The sequence below is a fragment of the Crocodylus siamensis genome, chromosome 5 (genome assembly GCF_052110815.1).
Source record: "Crocodylus siamensis isolate JL-2025a chromosome 5, ASM5211081v1, whole genome shotgun sequence".
NCBI lineage: Eukaryota > Metazoa > Chordata > Crocodylia > Crocodylidae > Crocodylus > Crocodylus siamensis.
The window spans coordinates 54,991,685-55,019,108 of NC_143399.1; the positions used below are offsets into that span (position 1 = coordinate 54,991,685).

Genomic DNA, 27,424 nt, shown 5'->3' on the forward strand with positions numbered 1-27,424 from the left:
GTCATGTCCCTGAGAGCATCACAACAGGCATTATTATAGAGCTATTCTTACAAGTATATTCAGGATAGAGCTGCTGATGCAGCAATATTCTCAAAGTTGCCAGGTCCTGGGAAATGGCAAAATTCCTTTTGAATCTTTGAACATTTTTATTACAAGGAAAATATATCATTAGCTCCATGAGGTCAAAGCTGAGATTTCTTAGTAGGCATCTTTTCCAACCTAGCAGCATCTATAGTTATTTGTGTTTGTGTTAGCAGCTAGATGAGGTAATAGCATCTAGCCTTTAACTGTCTTAGAGACTTGCTGTTTATTAGTATTCCAGATTATTATTACAATTAAAGGACAGGCAAAATTGGAGGGGCCTGTGGTTGGATTCCCACAGTACTCACCATTACTCCATACACACAGTAAAATCATCTATGCCTGTCTATAGTCAAAGTTGCAATGATTTACCCAAAAGTGTTATTTTAAACTGATTTAATCAAACCACAGTAAAGCCTTCCATGGATGGTTGTAATTTAACTGAAATCTAGTTTGTATTTATTTTAAACAGTTTTCTCTTTGAGAAACTAAATTGAATTTGATATAAAGTAGGCGTAAATTGAAGTAAGTGTCCACACAGATGATTTAACTAAATATATCATTTTAACCAATATAATGCAACTTTAAATATAGCCAGTCTTACGAAAAAGGAGAATGAAAGGGAGACTGCTTCTATTCAAAAGGAATTGCAACTATTTTCAACCACATTTACAAAAAATTATGAGTTTCTGAATGTCAGATAAAAAAGAGCAAATATTAGACTTCTGTATAAATTGAAGAAAAAAGCAGTGTTTAAACTCCATTTATACTTCTTATAGAGGAAGAATCGGAAAAAAGTCAAACTGATGGGCCAAGAGAAATTTATGAGGAGGTTGGCAGTGGACTGGACAAAGTGGAGATCAGGCCTTCTCCCATTACAAAGGAACTTGATGAAGATATTTCAAGACTAGAAAATAAAGGTACAACAGCAGCAACTTTGTCAGAAGATCGCTCTAGCCAGACCCCTACCTCTCAGTCAGATAAAACTAGCACACACCTCAAAATGGCTACTACAAAACCATTAACTACAAAAACAAATCTACCACCTAGTACATTAACTACAAAAACAAATCTACCACCAAGTCTGGCTAAGGTCTCAACATTACCCACTACAATTAAAGACACCAGAACTACAACTTTGAAAGTGACAACTACTGCAGATAAAGGAACGACTACAGGTAAACAAGATACAACTACTGTAGATACAAAACCACCAACAATAGCTAAGACAGGCACTACAACAGCAGCTAACAAAGCAACACCAGCTACAGTTAACAAGGTAACAACTCCTGCTAAAAATGTAGCAGCAACAGATAAGAAGGCTACCACAACAGCAGGTAGAGAAGAAACAACAGTGATAAGAGTCACAACTACTTCTCCTAGAGTGGCAACAGCAGCTAAGAAGGATACAACTACAGCACGTGGAGAGGCAACAACAACAGCTAAAAGAGAGACCACAGCAGATAAAAAAGATATGACTCCTGTAGCTATAAAAGGTACAACTACAGCAGTTGTAAAGACAACAACAACAACAAAAGACACAACAGCTGCAGGTAGAGAGCCTGTGCCAACAACAATTAAAATTGAAACACTACCACCTAAAATAGCTACATCTACTGTGGGAAAGGAGGATGTAACTACAAGAAAGAAACAAACAACACCTACAAGTAGCACGACAGTAACTACAACAGATAAAAAAGATACAACTACTGCAGAGGGAGACATTGTAACAAGAGCCACTAAAACTAATGCAAGTAGAATGGGCAAAGTGACTGTCACTGCCACAGATGAAAAAGACACAACAGAAGCAGTAACAGCTAAAAAAGAAACAACTCCGATTGATAAAGAAATTATGGCAACAAATGAAAAATATAAAACCACAGTTAAACCAGACATAGCCCCTGAAATGGAAGAAACTGTAACAGCAGCTAAAAAGGACATAACTACTGTGAGCAAAGAGACTGTAATGTCCCCTGATGAAAGAGACATGATTACAGCTAAACCAGCCACAACTCCTGCAGCCAAACAGACTGTAAAAACCACAACTAAATTAGTCATAACTGCTGCAGCTGAGGAAACTATAACAACAGCTAAGAAAGACACTACTACAGTGGGCAAAGAGACTATAATGACAACAAATGAAAAAGACATCACTACAACTACACCAGTCACACCTCCCATAATCAGAGAGACTGTGAAAACCACACTTAAACCAGTCACAATTACTGTGGGCAAAGGGACTGTAACGTCCCCTGATGAAAGAGACGTGATTACAGCTAAACCAGCCACAACTCCTGCAGCCAAACAGACTGTAAAAACCACAACTAAATTAGTCATAACTGCTGCAGCTGAGGAAACTGTAACAACAGCTAAGAAAGACACTACTACAGTGGGCAAAGAGACTATAATGACAACAAATGAAAAAGACATCACTACAACTACACCAGTCACACCTCCCATAATCAGAGAGACTGTGAAAACCACACTTAAACCAGTCACAATTACTGTGGGCAAAGGGACTGTAATGTCCCCTGATGAAAGACACATGATTACAGCTAAACCAGCCACAACTCCTGCAGCCAAACAGACTGTAAAAACCACAACTAAATTAGTCATAACTCCTGCAGCTGAGGAAACTGTAACAACAGCTAAGAAAGACACTACTACAGTGGGCAAAGAGACTATAATGACAACAAATGAAAAAGACATCACTACAACTACACCAGTCACACCTCCCATAATCAGAGACACTGTGAAAACCACACTTAAACCAGTCACAATTACTGTGGGCAAAGGGACTGTAATGACCCCAGGTGAAAAAGACACAACCACAGCTAAACCTGTCCCAAGTCCTGCAGCTAGGGAGACTGTGAGAACCACAACTAACCCTGTCACAACTACTATGGACAAAGGGGCTGTAACAAAAACAGATGAAAAAGATCCTACAACATTATCAACTACAAAAGACACAACCACTGTAGTTAAAGATGCACCAAAGACAGCAGATGAGAAAGTTACAGTAGTTGTGCCTAAAAAGATCAGCATGATAACAACGAATAAACCGGACAGACTTCCTACAGTTTTATCAACAGCCACAATTCGTGCAGCAGGAGAGACTGTAACACCACGACCTGCTAAAATAGACACAACAATGGAAGCTAAAGATATTCTAACAACAACTGCAAACAAAGATACTGTAACAATTAAAGATGAAAAAGACACAATGCCAGCAACAACAGATAAAGAAGATGCAACTAGTGGAGCTAGAGAGAGTATAATGACAACAGCGAAAGATACTCCAACTAAACAGATGCCTAGTGCTGCTAAAGAAACAACAACTATGGCTATAAAATTAACTACTGAAGGTAAAGAGACTACCACTATTGCTGAAGAAACAACAACTGAGAGCAAAAGAGAGTCTACCACAATTTCCAAAGAGACAACTACAGGAGATAAAAAGGACACTATTACTGCAGCCAGAGAGACAAGTATGGCTGATACGAGAGAGACAACTACAGGAGGTACAAGAGAAACACCTGCTACTGATAAAGAGAGGAGTACAGATGGTAAAAAAGAGATGACCACTGTTACCAAAGATAAAAATGCAGTAGGAAAAAAAGAAAAAGAAGCTGTCACAGGAGAGTCTTCATCAACTGAAAAAAGCCAGACAACTACTGTTATCAAAGAAACAACCCCAATAGATAAAAAAGAAACACCACCTAATAACAGAGAGGCAATTACAGAAAATTATGACAGAACCACCAGTACCACCACTGAAGAGACACCCATCACAGATAAAGTCTCCCAGGGAAGTTCAGCTTTACCCATACAAGACGAACCCACTGTCACGCAAATCCCACTGGTAAAAGCCACTGCCAAAACCACCATTGAACACCAAAGAACTAACAAGCCTATGATACGAATTACAGACTCCCCTATTTTCCCAGGAGGGACACCAGATAGTCATTTTCCTTCAAGAGAAAAAGCAAAGACAGCACCAGATGCTCCAGTGGAAAGCACAACAGGAGTTGCATTGATCGAAGAATACACAAGGCCCCTCCCTACACAACAAGATAGAAACACAGTTACTTCCCCAAGGAGAAATACTATTTCTCCACTGGTTGAACAAGAAGGTAGAACCATGGCCAAAACTCCTTTCCTAACTACTGACAAATCCAGCCCATATATAGTTACCGAGAAAAGAAACAGCTCAAACCCTAAGAAAGGACCCAGCTCATCTCCCCTTTCTGTGATGCCACATCCAGAGGCTACTGTTACTGTGCCTACAGACTTTTCTACTGTGCGGCTCAAAGAACCATCCAATACAAAAGTTCAGTCTGAAACCACTGAGGAAACTTTTACTACAGGAATGGTAGCAACTCCTTTTTCTACAGAGACCACGCAAAACTCTGCACATACGCACAGTAGACATCCTACCACCAAGAAAAACACACCACCACCTACAACTGAAAGTCTGCAGAAACCAACACGTCCAATTATTCTTGAACAGGAGGAACCTAAAGATAATACATTTGATCCAATGCCTGTTCCAGACAGAACTTTACCTCACAGAAACACCGACAGCCCAAAAGAAACCCCTGATCCTTTTGAGGGACCCACACAAAGTCCTCGCTCTCCAAAAGATGACTTTAAGGAGGACCCAGAAACGTCATTCACAACTTCTTTTCCACCGAATCCTAAAGGCAGCGATGAAAGTAAACGGTTGGAAAGCAGTACCCCCAAATCAGAGATGACAACAACCACAACCTCTAATGCTGCTGTCTCTCGAAAGCAAGAAACAACACACAGCGTTACAGCTAATCCCCAAACTGATCTTGTTTCAGACAGAGAAACTACCAAGAAAAGCCCAACAGATAACACAAGCACTTCAGTAAAATACACTGTAACAACTTCACCCTATACAACTGGTAGGACTGCGCATCATATCCCTACGTTGCCTAGCAGATTCATAAGGAATGAAGAAAGAGAAGTTAAACATTTCCCCACTGAAACACCATTTACATCTCATTCAACAAAAGCTCCTGAAAGAAGTACTATGAAACATGAGAACTTTAATCTCTCTGATCCAACGGATGACAAAAATAAACCACTGGTTAACAAAGGTATGTTTATTTCTTTAGAATTGCACATTTTCTGGGGCATTGCTGTCTAAATTTCTGAAATAGGCTAAACAAGACCCTATTTTGGGAGTCAAATGTTTCTGGAGAGATAGCTGGAATTAAAGTCTTGAAGTAACAGGAAACAGGCAAAGCACAACAGGTTCAAAGAATAAGAATCACAGGAGTTTTCCAAATAACTTGGAAGTATTTCAGTCAATCACTGAATGGCTTTCAAACCCTAGCCATGTAACCAAATGACATAACATTTTATAGTCTTACACATAATAGGAGGCAAAGCAGCCCCTTGGTTCTACTTTTCTTTTTGACTTATATTGCAATGTGGTACCCATCTCTGCTACATATTGTACTGTAATTAGATTTCAGCCCTTTTATTTTCCATAGTTTTTCAAATCCAAATTTTCCTAATATGTCACAATAACTAGGTATCATCAAAGGTGCACTGTCTGAAATAAAGAGAAAACTAAAGTCTTACATTATCCCTAACAGTTGCTAATGCGAATGGTATCTACAGTCTTCTTACAATAGAAAAAAAAAGGTAGGAGAAATACTCTGTGGTACCCTCTTCGTTCATATGTGGGAATAGAGAATTCAGATATATTTTTATATTTTCCACTGTTGTAAATGACAACAGATAATTGAAAGTAAAGGAAACCCAGCCTCTTAGGTTCTCTAAGATAGTGAGGTGCTTAAACCTGTATCTGTTCATTTGTATGACTAACAAGGAGACAGATCAGATTTACAATGCCGGACTAGCTTTTCCTGCAGTTTTTCTGCTTCTAATCCCAGCCAAAATGAAGATGTTCAGATAAGTATAAAAATTAAGTAAAAAAGATGAGAGGTTTCTGGAGAACACTTATTTGAGCTGATTAAGATTCTTCTTGTCCTTTAAATACTATTCACTTAGAGACAGAAAAGGATGGAGAATGAAATGAGTCTTAAGAATGAGTTAATCATTGGTTATTTTTTACAGTGTATTTACAATTCTTTGTAGCTTTTCTCCTGAGATTCTGGTACTCCTAATACTAACAGAAGAAAACTTACATAGTTTCCTATAAAGATATCACACATATTCTTGGGTACATAAATGTCAAGGTTAAATCTGTGAAAAACACACCTTGAATCAATATGTTGTAATTATTTATAAGGCGAGTATTAGATTCTTTATTTTTACATTCTATTCTTTAATCTTACATTGTGATATAATAAACATTTTATGCAAATTATTTCTTACTAGATGATTCAGATGAGAAGAATTTGTGTAACAAGAAGCCAGCAGACGGGATGGTTGCTTTACAAAATGGAACATTAGCTGTATTCCGAGGTGAGTTTTCTATTGGATTTGGGGTATTTTCACTATTTGACTTTACCTTTTTAATGAAATGTTACTTTCTGGCATTTCCAAATGCTCAGATACTGCATATTTAGCTTACTGTGCATCCAAGGTTACTTCCTAGTATCAATAATTTGCAAGTTTGGTGATATTTTGAGGACTTTTTCCTGGTTCATAGGAAAACAGGGGGTTGGACTTGATGATCTAATAGGTTCCTTCTAACCCTAAAATCTATGAATCTATGAATCTGTGACTGCAAGATCAGTTTGCCAGAGGATCTAATAAAGTATTTGCCTTTGTGGAAGTGCCTCACTCGCAGCAACTACCCAACACAAGGAGGAATACTATTGTAAAATGTCCCATGATTCACTTAGTAGTTTAAAAAATCTCTAGTCCTTATGGCTGTAGAATAAACTATCCAGTTGTAACTGCTACAATGTCTTCAACATAAAACATAAAACTGCATATCAAAACAAACATAGCTAAGTATCCCTGTACTGATTAGGGGGATGAAATAATGATGTATAACCCTGGGAACAATGACACATTATTAAGGTCTGTTTTCGTAGGTACAGTAAAGGTTAGAAAGAAACTATGGAACTTTCTTTTTCCAGATCCATAATTCATGTCCTCACTCATAGCAACCCTGACTTTTTTGCCTCCAGGAATAATCTGCCCGCTCCCATCACTGCTCACTTCTTTAATATGTTAACACTGCTCCAACTAGCAGCTGCATAAACTAACAGACCGCCTCAATGACTCCAAGGATACTTACAGTTATTAAACTTGACATAAGTTGAGGCCCTACTGATTTTAAGAAAAGGGTAAAATTAAAAGAAGGGGCATAGGTAGGAACTAAGAATACTATGAAAAGGCTGGGAAATGAAACAAATATGCAAATGAATCATGCCTCAAGAATAAATACTCAGGCATTATGGCTCGTCTAATAATCATGTCTCATTTAATAATTAAACAACCAGGAGCCCACAGACAGACCAGTAATTACTGACGGCTGCCAAGTCCCCTTACAGGCCATGACAATTCAGTGGCTTCACAATGCTGGCAAAGGTCTGTCCACTGACTGGAAACTTAGGTCCAAATCCTGAAAAGGTATTCAGACACTTCACTCCTGTTAAAATCACTAGAAATAGACACCCAAATACCTTTGGAGATCTGACCTGGGTGTCACCGATTTCCCCAGACTAGGCCTACCTCACCCCAGAAAGAACCCTTTCATGTTTGTTTGCACATTACACTGACCATGTACCTCTGTGCAGACATCAAATTGTGAGGAGGCAGATTAGCTTTTGGGGTAGAGCTAAGACATAGAGGCTGCGCGTACACGAGACGCTTCCAGCCCAATAGACTGCTCAGCACAGTGGGCAAAACCGTGCAGTAGAATGAGTCAGGGCACAAAATACAGAGGACTTGGGGAGGAAGTGGTGGTGGTGGCAGCTGTTCCTTCGTTTTTTTGGCTGCCACAGCTGCAGACCCCCCTCCTCCCAAGAGTCAGAGTGCAGTTCGGACCCTGGAGTTAGTCGACTGAGCATTATCGTCACCAAAGACATGTGTGCCAATGCTAATGCACGGTAGCACCTATTATGGTGCATTAAGGTAGTACATTAATTACAGGTACTAAATGTAATGCGCCATGTGTAGATGTACCCAGAGTTATTCAAACCTGGACCTTTCTATGACTTTGCAAGGCTTGGCAAATGTTGCTATCAGGCAGGCCATGCTCTGTGGGAATGGAGTCTGAGAGATCCTGCTCTTATTACTGGCTTTAGCCTGTGACTTGGTAAGTGTAGGAGAGTGGAGCAAAGAATCTGGGGTTTTTCCTGAACTTGATACCTTTTGTAGCTGAAGTGTTTGGAGCCAGCTAGCTCAGGATGAATCCCTTGCCATGAAACTAATTGCTTTGGGCTAGCTGAGCTCCTCTTGCTGAAAGCTAACTGGGTTTGTTTCTGCACTAGCCTTGTAGATGCAATCTGTTCCCTTTCCCTGAACAGCACATTTTTTGAGGTCAAAGCCTTGTTTAAATTAATTTCCAGATACGACATATTTTGTTTTTTCTGGCCCAGCATTGTACACATAACGCTCCTGTTAGGCACCTGTAATTTGGCAACTTGTTGGAGGTCATTTCTCTCCCTTGCTTGCAAACTGGTAATGTCTCAGCTGTTGCTATCTACAGTAGTAATTCTCAACTGGGGTGTTGCATGCTCCCTATGCGGGTGCCACAGTGCACGAGGAGATGAGCACTTACTCTTTCCATCACAGCCCCTATGTAAGGAGGTAAGCACAGGCTCATCTCTACCTGATTTCAGTGCAAGAAGGTAAGCCCATGGACCGAAGTGCTCAGTCTTCCTCCTCCCTCTTCTTTCCTGTACCAGAACGCAAGTACAGGCTCCTCCATGACCATGAATGTCCCTGGTCCACAAGGAGCTAAGTGCTCGCACCTTCTGCCCTCTCAAGAGTTAAATACTGTAATAAATAAAGTAGTTACTAAATTGGGATGCTACTAAATTCATAGGAGTGATGTAGGTGTATTGAGAACCTAAAAAAGGTTGCTAGTCACTGGTCTACAGGAACTACATGCAAGCTACAGTTGCAGGAAAGGACTGATCCTGCAAAATGCTGAATATCTTCCATTCCCTTTGTCACTAAGGCACTGAAGGACTGAATAGCTGCAGAGGTTGTGCTGCCATTTCAAAGACAAGGTGGCTCATTAGTCCTTAGTGTTTGGAATTTTTGATTATTACATTTTCTATATGATGCCTTTCTTTTTTAATACAAAATGCTTCAATAGAGGCAAGTGGTATATGTTAGCAAGGTTTTCCAGAGCTTTGTTGCTTATTTTTTGCAGGTCACTACTACTGGCTGCTGAATTCTGATAGCCCACCAACAGTTTCCCCTCGTAAAATCAGTGAAGTGTGGGGCATTCCATCCCCCATCGACACAGTTTTCTCCAGATGCAACTGTGATGGCAAAACTTTCTTCTTGAAGGTAGGGGGATCTAATTTTTAAAAATGGGAAAACAACAGGGTTGCATGGCTCAGGAATAGGAGAGCAGCATTGGGGATTTTAGGCTAGTTAGCAGCCAACACACTTAAATTCCAGTTTGCCCAAACTAATATTTTTGTTAACAGTCTCTGGGGAGAAGCTAAGGCCTGAATGGATATACAGACTGAACTAACTCATAGAAGAATTGAGGACATTAGTATGGCATGATGGGCAGCAAGAGTGAAATCTGTGTTCTTTATGCCGTACAAATAGAGTGCTTATGTTTTCAGAACTGACAAGGTGGATCCATTCATGTGCACTAAAACTCCTTCTTATAATTTGGTTACCAGAATGAGAACACCAGACTCAAAATACAGCAGTGTGTAGGCTATAGAACTACTGCCCCCCCACAATATCCTTCCTTACTGCCATGCTGTGTATTTAGGGAAAGAATTTGAAACAGGCAGAACAGTCGCTGTTGTTCAGTGAAACAGGCAGAACAATCATAGCTGCTGTAAGGCTTCCATTTAGAGTCACGTATGAGCAAATAATGGAAGTGGGAAGGAGAAGCCTGTTCCTGGTTATCTGTTACCTGCAGCCCTCTAGCATGCAGCAAGTTACCTTGGGTGGAGTAGGGGTGGCACTGGGCTAGGCCCAGCAGCCTTACCTGAGGTTTCTGGAGGCCTCCTGGAACTGCTGCAGAAGAGATCCTGTTGCACAGAGCCTGGCCAGCAGCTAGAGTATGGCTGTGGCCAGCTAGGGTTCAGTTTTGAGCAATGTGTGCTGCCTCCATGTGTACCGCTCCACTTTTTATTTTTCTGTGGGTTTTTGGGGTTTTTTTTTTTTGACACCTGGGTATCCATGGGTCAAACCCCCCACCCCCACACTGCTCCCTTGCAATGCAGAGACCCAAATGTGCAGTATGTGGTGCCATGGATGTGTCTACGGTGCCACATGCTGCGCTCATGCGGACACGGCCAGGCAGAGGATGGGTTGATTGAAAAACCAAGCATTTTACAGGAAAACTTCATATGAAGCATTCTAAAAAAAAACACATCATGGATTCCAGCAGAAAATGTCAACATGAAAAGGTTTGTTTTATTCTGACATTTAGGAAACTGCCAAATGCTTTTCTCTTTTGAGTTTCCTTGCTCTACTCTTTCCTTCCCTTTCTTGTGCTCCTGATATCCATAGCAAAAGGAGAGCATAAGGTACATGACAGCATTAAAACAAACATTACTTTTAAAATGTAGATTTGAAATGAACTTGTTCCTAAATTTGCCATAGAAAAAGCCAGAAGATCATAAGAACTTAAGTGTCACACTGGTTCAGGTACGTGGCCCATCTAGCCCAGTATCCTATCAACATTGGCTTGAGGGCCAGTGGACACCGTCTGGTGTCCCCGCTTGCTACACTTGTTTTGAAGCAATGACTTTTACTCTTGTCCATTTTATCTTTTTGTTGTCCCAACCCATCACTGGTGTTCCCTTAGTAGCCCCCCCTCATCAGCAGGGGCTTATAAAGCTCTTCTTGTTGGCTTCAGCCCATGTTCTGGAATGGCACATCAAAAGGCCTGTCAACAGTGCAAGTAGTAGATCCTTTATAGCCTGAGTATATTTACAAGGCATGCCTAGTGTAATCAATTCCCTGTCATACCCTGCTTAACATTCACTATCATTGATTTAGAAATATGTGAAAGGACACATCTCTGTTTCAGTAGATTTCAAATAGACCCATCCTCCATTAATTTGTCTAATCCCTTAGTGAACCTGAAAAGTTTACCATTGGTTTGACTTCTGCCAGGCTACATCATGATATAACTGAAGGGAAGTAGTCACTGCTGGATCTCGCAGTATCCTACTTCCTGAACCAAAGCAGTCAGGTAGTGGGGATATGAACAGAAGAGGAGAAAAATTAATGACCTGTTTACCTCTCCCCCCCGCCCTGCCCCCCACCAATTCACCACAAATTTAATTTACATGGCTCAATTAACCGCCACTTTTAAATAATACCCCCTCAGGATGGCAATTGTCTCCCCCTCCCCTTCCCACGTTTTTGCACAGCACAAAACATGAAATGACCCTGAAGCCACATTATATAAATATTACTAGAAAGAATAATATAACAGTATTTTCAAATCTGTTATACTAAGCTAAAAGTATGTAGTCTTTAAAAGCAGTGGTAAGAGTAACATTTTATGAGGACTAGAAATTCCAGCTCTTAAAATGAATTCTGTCTACCAAAACAAAACTATTATACTTAGGCCTAGACTCTGCAGAATATTCTTTCATAAGCTATGATTTTTTTTCTGTTTTTGATGGAGACGGGAGTAATCTTCCTGGCTGTTTATAATGATAGTAATTATAGTTTATTGTTACCTGTCTAGCCTACACTGAAGTTTAATTAGTTGCAAACATCCTTCCTTTTTCTGTGAAATAAAAGCTCACTTTCGGTTTAAATCTTCAGGGTTCACAATACTGGCGCTTCACCAATGATGTAATGGATAAAGGGTATCCCAAGCAAATTGCAAAAGGATTTGCAGGACTAAACGGGAAAATAATTGCAGCTCTCCCAGTAGCAAGGTATAACAACAGGCCAGAATCTGTGTATTTTATCAAAAAAGGTAAGTTTCATGGCTAGAGTGCTTTCAAATTTTAGCAGTACTTAGTTTATTTCTCTTAGAAAAATAGATTAAGGCAAAATTGTCTCACCATTTAATACACATACAAATGATGACAACCAGGTGATATCAAAAGGAAACTTAAGGCTTCAGCAATGTGTACGTCAAAGTACTCATGGATGCTTAAATAGTTTTCAGGATAGATAAGCGGTAGATTTCAAAAGGTTAAAAATGCAACATGCTGAAAACTATGTGTTAATGGGGCTAGGGAAGGCTTAAAAAAGAATCCTGTTAGCCCACAGCTACATGTACACTAGTTTCTGAATCATGGTTTCTTACCTTGTGAAGTATAGGATTTATAATAAATTGAGGCCGTTTCATTATCCTTAGGAGTTATCCGAAGGATTTACTCACATAAAACTGCTAGGCAAATAAGTTACTTTACTGCAGCCCTTTCTCATGTGATTTTGTTGAGAGATGGGAACGATGCATCCAGAAAGCCTTCAAATTATAAATGTAAGGGGACCAATGCCCTCATTGCTCCTGGAACAATGCTTACAATCATGGATGGTCCCAGTAACTTTAATGAGACCACTGGCAGAAGCCAATGCTGCATCCAGAAGTGCTGACATAAGAAGGGCTAAGGATTGCAAGTATTATACTTCAAAATATACTTAGGCAGTGAATGGGTGAACACAGCTGAATGTTTCAAGAATAGTTGGAACGTATTTTAAATGACAGATTACAAGCTGCTCTTATCCCAAGTCATGTACTGCTAGGATATTAATAACAGCCTTAATATTTTATCCAACTATATTTTCCTTCTACCCCCAAATGGAACAAACTTCTGCTTTAGGTGGCAACATGCAGCATTACATCTACAGACAAGAGCCAGCCAAGAAGTGCAAGAAAAAAGCACGTGTTATTATAAGGTACCCAGCTTACACACCAAGACTTGTGATAAGAAGACGTTTTGAACGTGCAATAAGAACACAGACGGTTTACCAAACTATCAAAATCCAGAAATATTCAACAGGTCAGTTATTTATTAGTATTATTAATTTATTATTATACACATTATTATTTAATGTCCTGTTCCACTATATTTTACAGATAGTGGTTTCCAAAAGGCAAGGTTCTCTTCCATTCCACTTCTTTAATGCATTGATTTTTTTTTGTAATTTACTGCTGTTTCAACAAGAAAATTTTACTTTTAGTGGACACATTCTCTCCAGTTTAAAAGTGATTTTCTTTTGTCTTCAGGAATACTACATGACGAGGTCAAACTTCCTACTTATTGGAGAGGATTTCCAAAAACAGTTTATACAGCCCTATCAGTCCCAAATTACCAGAAGCCAGATGGCTATGACTACTATGTCTTCTCTAAAGGTATGTTACTAAATCAACTTGGCACAGATTTCACAGAATGAAGTATGACATTTTCAGAAGCACAGATAGATATTTTTAAAATCACCCTTAGCTGCTGTAAGATTTAATAATTTATTAGAAAAAATAAACTGTATAGAGTCATTGCTGTAAAGAAGAATGAAAACATTCTTTCCTTAACTCCCAACTCTGATTCTGTCAAGTATACGACTAGGCAATGGTAAGAACTCCAAAACCCAGTTCAATAAAGAAGTAAACCCTAGAATCAATTGTTTTGGTTGGAAAATAGCATTACAGCTGTGTGATAATCATGCCAAAATGACACTGCAAATGGAAAGGAATTAAAACTGTTTCGTTCTTGAAGATTTATGGTTTCTGGAATTAAAGTTCTTATCTGTGCATTTCTCTCATTTCAGATAAATACTACAATGTGAATGTGGGCAGCAGAATAGTAAGATCAGTTACTGGTATAACAGGGCAGACAGTATCCAAGGATTGGTACAAGTGTCCTAACAGTGATTTGGAACACAGGATTTGAAAGAAAGAAGCCTTTCTTATTTTTGACAGTTTGTCTAATTTTATTAATAAAAGACACTGAAATGTGGGCACACAAATCTAAATACAAAATGCAGCTTTAAGCTCTGCCATCATTACACTAAGGCAGTCTGCATACATGGCTCCAATTACTTTACAGAACATTTAACTGATATTGCCTCTGTTAAGGCCTCCTCGGCCTCCCATTGCATGAGTCACACCTAGGTAGGGAAAGAAAAGAGAGTTAATACAAATCCCTTCTTTCATCAGTAAATTAAAATGTTGGTGACAGTTTATCTGACCCTTCTCTCTCTGGCCCAATAGCTTGGAAGCACTAAAATATTGCCATTTGAGAGAGTATAATTCTACTTCTGGTCCCCCAATTCTCTTATCTAGAGAAAAGAAAAAAAAGTGGCACGTTCAGTTTGGCCTCCCTTTTCAGATACCTCTGGCTAATAATGAAGGGGCAGTGTATGGGCTGAAAATCTTTCCTAGTATTCAAGTACATTTTTTGGGACTAGCTCTGTACATCAAGAATATTACTAGAAATAAAAGGGCTGGCAACAACTGTATGCAGAATATTTACAATAAGGGTAATAAATAAAAAAAATGAATGATTTGGATCATATTTAATGCAGAGCTTCTTAGAACCAAATTCAATATATTCTCCTCGGTAATTGCTATAACACAATATGCTTCAGTAAGTTTTAGTTTCACTTAATCATTCTTTCAATCCGCATAATGATTTAAGGCATCATTTCAGTTTAAGAAAGGAATTGATGCACACTCTTAGAACTGAATCATGTTAAGAATCCATATCTTAATACTAAACTACTGATTTATTTTTGTAAGTTTTTAATTTACTGAGATTCATAGCCTTTCCATAGGTACCAGCCAAGTGGGATACAAGCAGAATGTTTTTCTGTAGTCATTTTGCCTGTCAGGATAATGAGTACTTAGCATGATAAACAGAAAGCTCATTGGGCAGGAGCCCTGTATTATTTTGTCTCACAAATCATCATATACATTCATGAAGGCACTAGACATATATAGTCTCTACAGAGAGAAGAAAACTGTTAGAGCTCCTTTGAAAGAATATGAAGTCATAAATTTAGCGCTGACAGACACTTACCCCGTTGTCTGTTAAAATGACGACCACGAACACCAGTTCTTAATGTTGGTGGCTGAAGCCGGACACGGCGAAATGGCTTGGGCTGATGACTGCTTGTGTCTGTACAAAAGAAAGGGGACAGCAAAGAATGACTAAGACTTATTATACGAAGTCACCATTAGTGCATTTACTTTGAACATACTTCTGTGTTCTTGCCTTTAGTATGCAAACTTGCAAGGGTGCAATATTTACAATGACATCTCAAACACCAATAAAAGCTTTATAGAATGAGCAAAAATGTTTATTTTTCCCTTGATTGTTTTTACTCACTTGACAAAATGCTTTATGTGTCATTCTGTTTTAATATCTAGTTTAGAAGAAAACAAATCTTTTCATCCAATGTCAAAATGTTATATGGATACAAATGTATAAGTAGCAATTCTCTCTTTTAACACCTTTTTATCACAGCCTATACTCCAGTATCATAGCTTATACTGATGTCTGGGTCAGATTACCTGCTAAGATTAAGTGCATCTAATTGCATTCTTGTCCTTGAAATCACTGTGGCTCACTTCATTCCCAGTTTAAAGTTCCACTAGGCCAGACTGTGCATCTCTTATTCACACAAAAGGTCCCATCAAGGTATATACTCAAGAACATGAGTAAGATGCTTTTAGTAGGACTGTAAGGGTCCCATCAGATTTTACATTTATGGCACGATTGTGTTAATCACACCATAAATATGCAACGTGAAGCACATTAAGCCAACTTAATGGGTGCCATAAATTAGCAAACTACATCTTTGGGACTGGTTTGTATGCCACCATAAAAACTGACTGTGTAGCTGACTGTCATCATGAGAACGGGGCAGCCCTTGATCTGGAACTAAGGCAGTAAGCTTTGGTGTTGGCTGCACTGCAGCAAGTGGCAGGGCAAGGCTGTTTACAATGCCATGTTGTGGGAAGCTCCAACACTTTCCAAAGGTTTATCAAATGTTATGAAGGTTTTTGTATGTTTCATTTAAAAATCAACTGATTGACTGTAACAATGGGTAAAGAATGAATAAAGCTTCACTATTTCTGTGTGCTCATATGTCCATGTTACATAGCACATTTACTCAAATTCAAGACAAGATTCCCTCCCTCTAACATAGGGAACAAAGCCCTTTTGTCTTGGATTTAAAGACAGCAAAAGCTGTGTTATCTGGCACTTTATCAGCCAGAAAGCTCCACTAGCTGGCATCTGAAGGACACGGCAAAAGTGAAACCGGAAGTCCCGCTTCCGGTTTCACTGCTGTGAACCAAGTTCTTCTTCATCACTTCTTTGACCCACAGCTTGAGGCAAAGCAACCTGCGTGGGGCCCACTGACGCCGGAGGGTGCATCAGACGGTGCACACTGGATTAACTGGCATCCCCCATTTCTGAAGGATGCCGGATAACAGAGCTTTTACTGTACAAGTGTCCAGAGGCAGGGGATGCCTGCCTCACCCCTACTTATGCTAACTCTGGAAGGTTTCAGTTCAGCTTCAGCTGGGGACACAGAGCATGTGCTTCCTCTGGCCCCAGTCCAACCTGGTAACAACTGAAGCAAGCATGTGCTTTATGCAGCCAGGAAAATAACAGGAGGACAGGCACTGGGGGGGGGAATCTTACATGGAAAATTGTAAGAAATGTATATACTTTCCTTGTATAGAGTCTAATTATGGAGGGGGGCGGTACGAGGAACAAGTCATTTTAAAAATCAGCATCATCTTGTATTCCAGTAAATCTTATTAAAACAAATTACAGAGGAAAATTTTAAATAAATCTATGTTTAAAAGCAACTATGATGTTATAGAGGCTATCCATGCTATCAACCGATTTAAAATTATTACTAGTTAAAACAAATGTAAGTGGGAAGTTTCAGATTTAAGATAAAGACCATCAAAACTGCCACTGTATCTTCCCACGAACTTCCTGCTGCACTGTAAATATTATTAGCATTTATTCCATAATCTAAACAAGTCAGACTTCAGACAGATTATTAGCTGTTTGAGACAAGCATTCTTAGTTCAATCTCCATTGGTAAAGATAAATACTGCATTGTGGAAAGAGACTGTTGTAAGTGCTCTAACCAACAGTTTGAAACCAATCAGAAGTATAGGAAGGAATTCAGTACCTGCTGATGAGCTGGAAGGAGGATCCTGACTAGTGGAAGGAAGATCTGACTCATCAGATGCTTGAACAGATTCCTCCTCTTGCTGGCTATCAATTTCTAGACCAGCTTCTGAAGTAATTCTAGAGGATAAAATCTGAATATTAGGACACCTGACAACTCAGAGAAGTTGAGATTTCCCTTGATACAGAGATAACTTAATTTCCTTGGAATTTCTAATTTTCCCAAACACTTCTGCTTGTTACCAGAAATTGCATTTTAAAAACCAAAGGCTAACAAATGTTCTTTGGCACACATTCCCCAATCTACTGCCTAGTTATGGTCTTTTGGAGAAGATGAGGAAAAGTAACACAACGAGGGAAACAAAGTTTACTTAGGTACATCTGAAGGAATGATATGCTATTAAAAGAACCTTACACCTCTTTACTCCATACAAATGTAAGGGCCGAGGAAAGTATGGAAGTAGTTAATTACATAAACTCTAATAAGCCGAAAATATGAAGGTCTGGGGAAGAAGCAAGAGTGCTACAGCTCCCTGATAGTAACCAAACCCCCTTTTGCTGACAGATGGTTACGTGGAAAAAACAGAAGCTTCTGGAGGCTGCTGCTGATTGCCACCAGAAATTCTCATACACATTTCTGAGTATCCTAAAAGGGTGTGTGTGTGAGAGTGTGTGTGAAAAAGGAAACTAAAACCAATCCCAAACCATGGTAGAATCAAACCGTCTGGTTTTTCTGAGGTGTAAGAAATCTAGAAATTCTAGAGGTCACTAGCACCACTATCAGTTGGATAAATTGCTAATTCAGAAGTAAATTAGCAACACTACACTTTGGCAATGCTACACTCAGATTAATTTATGAATCATCTCCTTCCTCTGTAAATTTAGAGTAATTTTCTTCATAGGTGTACAGAACCTGTTTTAAAGGTGGTACATTTAATATAATATACATTTAATATTTATAAACTGACCAAAAGAGAACTTGATATTGATTTTAAAAGAAAGGTAAATGTCACAAGACTCATTTTAAAACAAATTTAGTGTTGGTAAGTTATCCTTGTTATAGAACACCGTGTTAAAACATCACAGATTAAAGACCTATTTGGGTAGGAAGCCAGAAAAACTGATTTAAAATTAAGATACTAAAATGAATCTACTAGTAGTCCTAGCTTACCCTTCAGATTCTGCCTCTGCAAAAACTTCATCTCCATCATCGCCTGCTCCAGACTCTGTAGTAGTGGATAAATTTCCAGTGGACGTTGTAACCATTGGAACAGACTGAGAAGCGTGCTCTGAAGCATCAGCTGCTGTGCTTTCTGTAAAAACAGTCACTATAAAAAACAAAAACAAAAACAAAAGCCAATTAAAGTAGAAAGTCATTTTGCATTTTATAACCTCAGTTTACTAAAATATGAAGAGTGAGAGAAAACAGGCTACGGTGATACTTTCATTATAGTAATAAGCAGTCTATAATTATTTTCCAAGTTACTTTGTTGGGAAGTCAAGTTTCTAATACCAACGATACACTTTACAAAAATTCCTGACGCTTACCCGGTGCTGCTACCTGCAAAGGAGTTGTTGGGACGCTGCGGCCACCAGATTCTTCTTCATGGGCAAGGAAGAGTGGTGTTTCATACATTCCTAAACCTGCAATACAGAATCTTTGTAACTTACTTTTCACTTCCACACCGCTCAGAAACCAAGGGTATTAAATGTTTAAGCTATATCCCCACTTGATATATCAACTCTATTTTACAGACAAGAAAAAACAATTCAGAGAAGTACTTAATAAAGATGTTAGGTGACAGAGACAAATCCACAGATCTGATATGTAGTATCAAGCTTTAACAACTATACTTTCCTTTTATTTAAATTTTTTCTTTTCTAAATACTAAAGTCCATTTCTCACAGCTGGCATTTTAAAACAACCATAAAAAATTATTTCCAAAATAGGTGTATTACTATTATTGCAAACATATTTTACAGAAGTTAATCCTGACAACTGGTAACTTGCACCATGATTGTTTTGTAGCTGTTTACAGCTCCTGACTACACACACTAGGGGTGCATGAAACAGGTCGTATTCAATTTGGATTTGGCCTGAATCAGGGACAGCAATTTAATTCGTTGACTCGGATCACTGTCCAGATTCAATTCTGCCGAATCTAAATTCTGAAGATTTGATGCCGATTCGGCCAATCAGTGATTTGGCCATAGTCACAACTTTAAACGTTTTTTCTACATACCTCAAGGTACCAGGTGTGGCTCATAAATACTATGATGGTTGGGCACCTGGAGTGTCCCACAGGAGTGCAGGGGGGTGCCCTGTGTGCTTGGTGACAACCTGGAAGTGGACTCGAAGTACTTTTGGTCCACTTCTGGGTCTGCCACCAAGCATACGGGGACCCCGCCCAGCGATCAGCTGCAGGGGGACCCCAGGTGCCCCCCCCAGACCCAGGAGGCATCAGATGCCAAGCCGGGGACAGGGGTCCCCCGCGCGTGCTCCCCAGTGGCCCCAGAAGTGGACCACTGCTTCTGGTCCACTTCTGGGTCTGCTGCCGAGTGCACTGGGACACCCCCCCCCCACGCTCTTGTGGGACGCTCCATCTGCCCCAGCATCTCAGCATTCACGAGCCACCTGGTACCTTGAGGTACGTAGGAAAAAACTATTTAAAAACTGTGTCTATGTCCGAATAGTCGAATCTTTCCAAATGTCTCCCAATTGATTTGGAGGGTTCTGATTCGATTTGGAAAGATTAAAGGATCTCCTTATCTGACTCAGATTTGGAGACTGGGCCGCCGAATTGAAATCAGCAACCAAACTTTGCACAGCAATAATACACACTATGTAAAAGTTTCAGTTAACCCCCAGTTAAATCTTTTGAGCCACACATGGAAGTTACAACGATATTTATTATTTACTTGAAACCTGTCAGATGCTTATTTCTGCATGAGAACCTTAGCTAGGATTTTTTTTGGACAGTTCTTCCTATAGAAGCCTGAAAGTAAAAACAGAGAAAGCCGAACACACTAACTGTGCAATATTTCTCTTAAATGTACCGACACCTACAATAAAAGGTTCATATGCTAAGAAATTATACCATTTCAATATTACCCAAATATATAATTATACGGTATTTTCACTTTTTTCTTTGGAAAATAGTTGGATAAGCTACTGCTGACACTGCACAGCTGACACAGTCTTAAACTCTTTATTTTCTCACCATTTAATTTTTATGCCTCTTCTCAGCCTATTAGTGGCTGAGTGTTTCCCCCACAGCAAACAGTTAGCAAATCCCCTAAGCCCATGGGGAGACTGATTCAGAAGAACATCAAGAACAAGGCTGAGCAACAGCCCAGTCAGTGTCTTTATGAGCAAATGCCTAATTATAAAAAGCTATCATTTATATTACTTGCTATCTTTGATATTTTACTAAATCAGGCATTAATTAACAGGAAATGTGAAGCTTCCAGCCCCAAACTCATAAGAACTACAGCATCAGCAATTGATAATACTTAGCTATAGATTTTTCAGTCATACTGTAAATATACTCTCACGTTGAACACTATGTGGAGCCTATTTCTTCTACACAAGCTGCATAATAATGAAATTAGAACACAACCAAATAACATTCCTCCCAGAACCAGACACCAATCAAGCCAGGGAATGGAGCAAGCTGCATACGAGTATAAAGGGGGCATTGAAAAGAGTAGAGATTTGGCTCCCTTGAAAGAAAAAAATTACCATATAGTAAGAAAACAAACATATGAGCTAATCATCAAGACAAAAAGAATTGCCACGTGACATGAAAACCTCTTTTATTGCTTGTGTATTTCATATTACTTGCATGAAATTTTCTTTTTCAGTATACCTTATATAAGGTAAGCAGGATACGCAGTCTCTGTGTGATTAGACAATATCTATGGAAGCTGTTTAATTACCAAGGATTTAGTTTTCCCAATACTTGTATATACATACATACAATCATCCTTACATTTTAAGCATATTAATTATATATAAAAAAAGCTATGTGAGAAAAGTATCTTTGCTTTTAGCCCATCTCAGAAATCATAAAAAGGAGGCACAATTTAGTTGGAAACGATGTATAAACGGTGGGCGTTTTTACATATACCTTTCTGTCCCACGATGTGCTGGAGATCTGCTGCTTCAGAGCAGACTCATAATTGAGTCCGTTCCACATGCAAACTGAAGCGCACTGTGCTGCATGCAGTTGTACAAGTAGCAAAATGCACAGAAAATGGTGGTAGTGCGCTTCTGAATTAAAGTACTTCTGAGCTGTTTTAGTTCAAAAGCACACCACTGCCATTTTCTTTGTGCTGACGTGTATTTCGCCACTTAAACAACTGCACGTGTCAAAGTACCCGGCGCTGCAGCATTTGCACACGTAAGAAAGCCCAGTGACAATGACCCAAACGAATAAATTTTCTCCAGGAATTTCCTTTGTATTTATGTTTCTTAGAAAGACATATAAATGCATGAAGAGATTTACCTCCTTGTGATGCAAGCTGACCAAGATCTGAGTGGCTAGAGCTGGTCTGTGGCATATCTTCTGGGGGCCCAAACCTAAATCTAGGAACTCCAGCAACCTGGGGGGAACTATGAAGAGACAAAGATGAGAGAACAGTACACTTCTATACAAAAACAGGAATAGCAAGATTTTTAGCTGATTCAGGAAAATAAAAAGGCTCTTGTTATAAACAAATGAGACTATTAACCAAACATTTATGAATTTTAGTTGCACAGCATTAGGTTTTCCATTCCATTTGGATCAATGTGTTTAAACCAATTTACCTGTTTTCTTACTAGGTTTACTTAAGTGGATGGTTGTGCTTATAATCCTTATGACTTTCATAATTTCTGTTAGCCTGGAGAATGCATCCACAACTTTCCTATATGCCACACCTGAGATGAATTGCTCATCGTACCTTCCTACTGTATTTTAACTGGTCTTCATAATTAGTATGGGAAAACATGCCTTTTAGCACCTATAACACTGGAAAACAAATGTGTAAAAGAAAGAGTAAAAGAGGACAGGAGTAGCATGGTAACCTCTACTGTTCCCCTATTATTTAACTATGGGATATTTTAAGTCAAAAGGTTGCAACAGATGAGTTTTTTCTAAGCACAGTTTTATGATGCAGTTCAAAACAATTCTCACTGATTTATCTCTCTTTTTTTTAACTGCCTTTAAGATAGTATGCTAGTTCTCCATAATCTTTTCCATTTATTCCTAATGAGTGAGAGTGTCCCATCATCAGCAAAAGAGGAATATGAGTCAATATAAAGCTTTCTTTTGACTTCTTTATATCTACTTACTGAATAGCTTCTGCAAATCCATCTGTACGATGTGGTACCACAAGTGTTGGAGTACTTGGGACTGTCCTATCCTCATCATCAAAGAAGTGTTGCTGCTGGGAAAAAAAAAATTGAGTTCAGGAGACTATGCTTACTTCTAAATATAATTCATCTTCAAAGGCTGATGCTTCCCAACAAAGACAAAACAAGTGTAAACAATATTCGTCTTTCCAGTGTGAATGACATGACTGCAAAATAAGATACAGGACACAAAGGTGTATATATTTTAGAAGAGAGATTCCTAAACATGATAATTAGTAACCACTGGTTCTTAAGTAAAAAAATGCAGCAAAAACACTCTTTTAACATACCTTACCTAGTATTTTCTTTGGGAATAGGGAAATGTATGGAATTGCCTTTAACAAAAACTTCTGGCTGATTAACGCTAAGAAATGTGCCTGCAGGGTAACCCAAAAAACTTTTTTATTGATAAAAGCCCACTATGTTCTGTCATGCAAAATCATTAGGAACAGATCTCCATTACTTACCATACCCCCTATGCCAGGAGTCAGTTGTAGTCCACGTCCCACAGACTGTCTCCTAGTCATCTGGATTCTCTTTATGGTAATAGAGTACAAATAAAGGAATAAGGGAGGGGGGGTTTCAGGAATTTAGCAACATGTAATTACATTAAAAAACCATTATATAAAATTTTTTCTTGGCTTTCTATCCAAAACACAAACTTCAATAAAGCCACCTTGATTTTCCTGTTTACAAAGGAAAGCCATATTTCACACATTCCACTAGGCGGTTACTTACTACGTCTACATATTCCCATACTCATTTCAGCACGGCTTTTTGGTGCTTTTATCTAAAGCGGATTCAATCAGTTATTAGATAAAAATGTCCGATCTATACAGATTTTGGGCAAGCCATGTCAAACTAACATGATGTCTCTTCTGGGCATGTGCTATGCTTGGTGTGGGGGTGCACCAAGTTGAAAAGAAAGCACTATTTTGTTTAGTTTTATTCATGCCTGTAAGCAGCCCTGATGGCAAAAAGAAGCAATAACACTATGGAGAAACTGTTCAACGTTAAAGAGGACATGGGGAATGACATGGGGAATTCAACTAAATCCTTTTCACAAGGTTCTACTTTTCTGCAAGTACTATCTGAACAAATGAACTCCTCCTGATCTGCTGTTTGTGCCTTTTACTCGGTCCCTTAACATACAATAGAGGAAAAGCAGGTGGCAAGAGAAGCTGCAGAGAGGCAATGATAAAGAAGTAAATATTAATTCTTGCTTAGCAGCAATGTATCTTTCAGAATAAAAAAGGAAAACCAGTTTTCCCTCCTCTGACTAGCCTCAGCTATTCTCTTTCTCTAGCCAGTAGAGCTGGAGGGGGAACATGCATAGAAAATAAAGAAAAAAATTGTGCAATGCTGCAGGGCTCACTACACTTTAAGATCTGCTCATAGTAACAGTTACCACCCCATACTGCAGGCCAAATCATAGAAAACAATTAGCTGATTTCTGACAAAATGAGTAGTGCCAGAAAAAGTAATACTGACAATCAGCCCATCTTTAGGGTTCAGATATAATACGCAAGGGTGATAATTTAGAACAGTCCACACCTTTTGGAAGACTCAATATAAAAAAGTCACATTTGGGTGGTTTTACAAGATTAAAATTACTCCCTTTTCAAAGGAATTTAAACTTTCAAAGGAAAATTTAAATTCTCGATAATATTAAAACATGATATGGTCTCCATCAAGTACGCCAGATACGGCTGATGGACACACAAGGCACAAGTTCTAAAAGTGCTAAGTGCGGGGAAAAAAATAGTTGCAGTTGATTTTCACCACATCTGCATCTGAAAAAAGAGTATTTAATAAAAATTCCAGCCAATCCAGCTGAGTTGCAGCCTTTTCAAACACTGTTTTTATGGTGGAAATATTGACACTCATCTACTAAAACAGCACTGGTATAATAATTTCAAGATACACACCCATTACTATTGCCTTAGTTCTTTTAATGTTCATTTACTTACCCGTTCTGCCAGAGAAAATTGCTGCCACATTTTAAGGGACGAGACATTACATTTGGTCAGCTGTTTTTATTAATATCTGTAAGTTTCCATCTTGCACGATGCCAAATGAAATAATATGATCTTGCAAAATAGAGGGCTAAGATGCTATTTAGAAAACAGCCATATAATTAAAACATTTTTTAAAATTTTGAGACATTGAACAATTTTCTACCTGTACTGGAGGTCCTAGCTCTTGGGGTGGAGCATGAATAGTTAAGCGTGGAGGTAACGTGTGTGAAGGTCTGCGTGGTGACTGTGGTGGTCGAGGGGCCTGCCTCTCAGAGGCAGATGTTGGTTGCTGTTCTCTTGAACTTTCATGGGAGAAAGTGGACTCTGCAGCACTTGTACTCCCTTCTCCTAAAATACATGAAAGGATCAAAACAAAACCACACACACCGATATGAAACCAGAGCAATTTATGTAATTCTACATGCATGTCATATAGACAATGTAGAACCAATGACATGAGTGATAAACTTTAAAAAAAAAGTTAGTTATCACAGTAGTTTACAAACCATACGGATCATTTCACCCATCACCAGAATTGAATCATAGAAAATTAGGGTTGGAAGGGACCTTAGGAGGTCATCTAGTCTAACACCCTGCTCAAAGCAGGAACAACTAGTCAGGCCGCAGCTGGAGTACTGCATCCAGTTCTGGGCGCCACACTTCAACAGGGATGTCGACAGCATGGAGAGGGTCCAGAGGAGGGCCACTTGTATGATCAGGGGACAACAGGGCAGGCCCTATGAGGACAGGCTGCGGGACCTGAACCTGTTCAGCCTCCAAAAGAGAAGGCTGAGGGGGGATCTTGTGGCCCGTTATAAACTAGTCAGGGGGGATCAGCAGGCATTGGGGGAGTCACTGTTTCCCCGAGCACCGCCAGGAGTGACCAGGAATGATGGTCACAAGCTGGCAGAGGGTAGGTTTAGGTTAGATATCAGGAGGCGCTACTTCACAGTCAGGGTGGCTAGGGTCTGGAACCAGCTTCCAAGAGAAGTGGTGCTGGCCCCTACCCTGGGGGTGTTTAAGAGGAGGTTAGATGCTCATCTTGCTGGGGTCATTTGACCCCAGTATTCTTTCCTGCCATGGCAGGGGGTCGGACTAGATGATCTGCTCAGGTCCTTTCCGAACCTAGAAACTATCCCCAAATAGATCATCCCAGCCAACACTTTGTCTGGCTGGGTCTTGAAAACCTCCAAGCCTGGAGATTCAACTGCCTCTCTGTCCCAGTGCTTTACTGCCCTCCTAGTGAGAAAATTCTTCCTAATATCCAACCTAAACTTCCCTTGCTGCAATTTGAGACCATTGCTTCTTGTTCTATCATCTGCCACCAGAGAACAGTCTAGCTCCATCTTCTTTGGAACCACCCTGCAGGTAGTGAAGGGTGCTATTAAAATCCCTTCTCAGTCTTCTGTTCTCTAAACTAAATATGCCCCATTCCCTCAGCCTCTCATGTCACATGCCCCAGCTCCTGAACCATTTTCGCTGCCTTCCACTGGACTCTCTGGTTTTCCCACATCTTTTCTGTAGGGTGGGGCCCAAAACCGAACACAGTACTCCAGATCTGTCTTCATCTGCTGAATAGAGGGGAATAATCACTTCCCCTACCCTGCTGGCAACACTCTTACCATTGCAGCCCAGTATGCCATTAGCCTTTTTGGCAACAAGGGCACACTTGGCTCCCATTCAGCTTATTGTCCACTGTAACCCCCAGGTCCTTTTCTGCAAAACTGCTGCCCAGCCAGTCAGCCTTCAGCCTGTACTGGTGCATGGGATTCTTCCGTCCTAAGTGCAGGACTTTGTACTTGTTGAACCTCATGAGACTCCTTTTGGTCCAATCCTCCAATTTGTTGAGGTCTCTCTGAATCCTAGCCTTACCCTCAAGTGTATCTACTAGTCCCCCAACTTGGCATCATCTGCAAACTTGCTGAGGATACATTGTATGCCATCTTCCAGGTCACTGATGAAAATATTGCACAAAACCGAACCCTGGACTGGCCTCTGGGGCACTCTGCTTGATGCTGGCTTCCAACTAGACATCAAGCCATTGATTACTACCCTATGAGCCTGATATTCCAGCCAGTTTTCTATCTACCTTACAGTCTGTTCATCCAGCCCACACTTCCTTAGCTTGCCTGGAAAAATGCTGTGGGAGACCATAGCAAAAGCTTTGCTAAAATCAACACAGAGAAGGTTCTCTGGGTAAATCTGATATTTTTCATAAGACCAACTAAAATAGTTGGCAACATTCTACTTCACAAGCTTTTGGGTACACACTACCACATCCACTGGTTTCCCTGCATCCACAGAGCCAGTCTTCTCATAATAGAAGGCAATCAGGTTGGTCAGGTAGGACAATCTTGGTGCTGATCATACTGATTGTTCCTAATCACCTACTCCTCCAACTCTTTAAAAATGGATCCCATGAAGATCTGCTCTATGATTTTTTTCAGGGACTGAGGTGAAGCCGACTGGTCTGTAATCCCTTGGATCCTCCTTTTTTCCTTTCTTAAATATGGGCATTATGTTTGCCCTTTTTCAGTTATTTGGGACCTGTCCTGATAGTCCTAAGTTTTCAAAGATGATGATGGCCAGTGTCTCTGCAATCACATCAACCAACCTGCTCAGCACCTTTGGGTGTATCCCATTTAGCCCCA

At 39.7% G+C, this 27,424-nt stretch overlaps 2 protein-coding genes across 4 annotated transcripts in view; one reads left to right on the plus strand and one right to left on the minus strand.

The window, feature by feature from the left end:
• The window catches only part of PRG4 (proteoglycan 4), a 35,580-nt gene extending 21,973 nt beyond the window's left edge, over nt 1–13,607 (plus strand). The window contains exons 5-10 of the mRNA XM_090049752.1: nt 861–5,204; nt 6,457–6,543; nt 9,416–9,555; nt 12,019–12,175; nt 13,029–13,208; nt 13,436–13,607. Of these exons, the coding sequence (XP_089905878.1) occupies nt 861–5,204; nt 6,457–6,543; nt 9,416–9,555; nt 12,019–12,175; nt 13,029–13,208; nt 13,436–13,602 (5,075 nt within the window). The 3' untranslated portion in view covers nt 13,603–13,607. The remainder of the gene's footprint in view (nt 1–860; nt 5,205–6,456; nt 6,544–9,415; nt 9,556–12,018; nt 12,176–13,028; nt 13,209–13,435) is intronic.
• A 76-nt stretch (nt 13,608–13,683) lies between these two features.
• TPR (translocated promoter region, nuclear basket protein) overlaps nt 13,684–27,424 on the minus strand; it is a 60,694-nt gene continuing 46,953 nt past the window's right edge. Inside the window, exons 43-51 of one of the 3 annotated variants that reach the window (XM_090048346.1) lie at nt 24,937–25,121; nt 23,223–23,291; nt 22,696–22,790; nt 21,869–21,975; nt 18,909–19,004; nt 18,532–18,688; nt 17,362–17,480; nt 15,225–15,323; nt 13,684–14,313 (exon numbers count right to left, since the gene is read on the minus strand). In XM_090048346.1, coding sequence (XP_089904472.1) covers nt 14,258–14,313; nt 15,225–15,323; nt 17,362–17,480; nt 18,532–18,688; nt 18,909–19,004; nt 21,869–21,975; nt 22,696–22,790; nt 23,223–23,291; nt 24,937–25,121 — 983 coding nt within the window. In that variant the 3' untranslated portion in view covers nt 13,684–14,257. The remainder of the gene's footprint in view (nt 14,314–15,224; nt 15,324–17,361; nt 17,481–18,531; nt 18,689–18,908; nt 19,005–21,868; nt 21,976–22,695; nt 22,791–23,222; nt 23,292–24,936; nt 25,122–27,424) is intronic. The other 2 variants (XM_090048344.1, XM_090048345.1) reach the window with 2 other exon arrangements.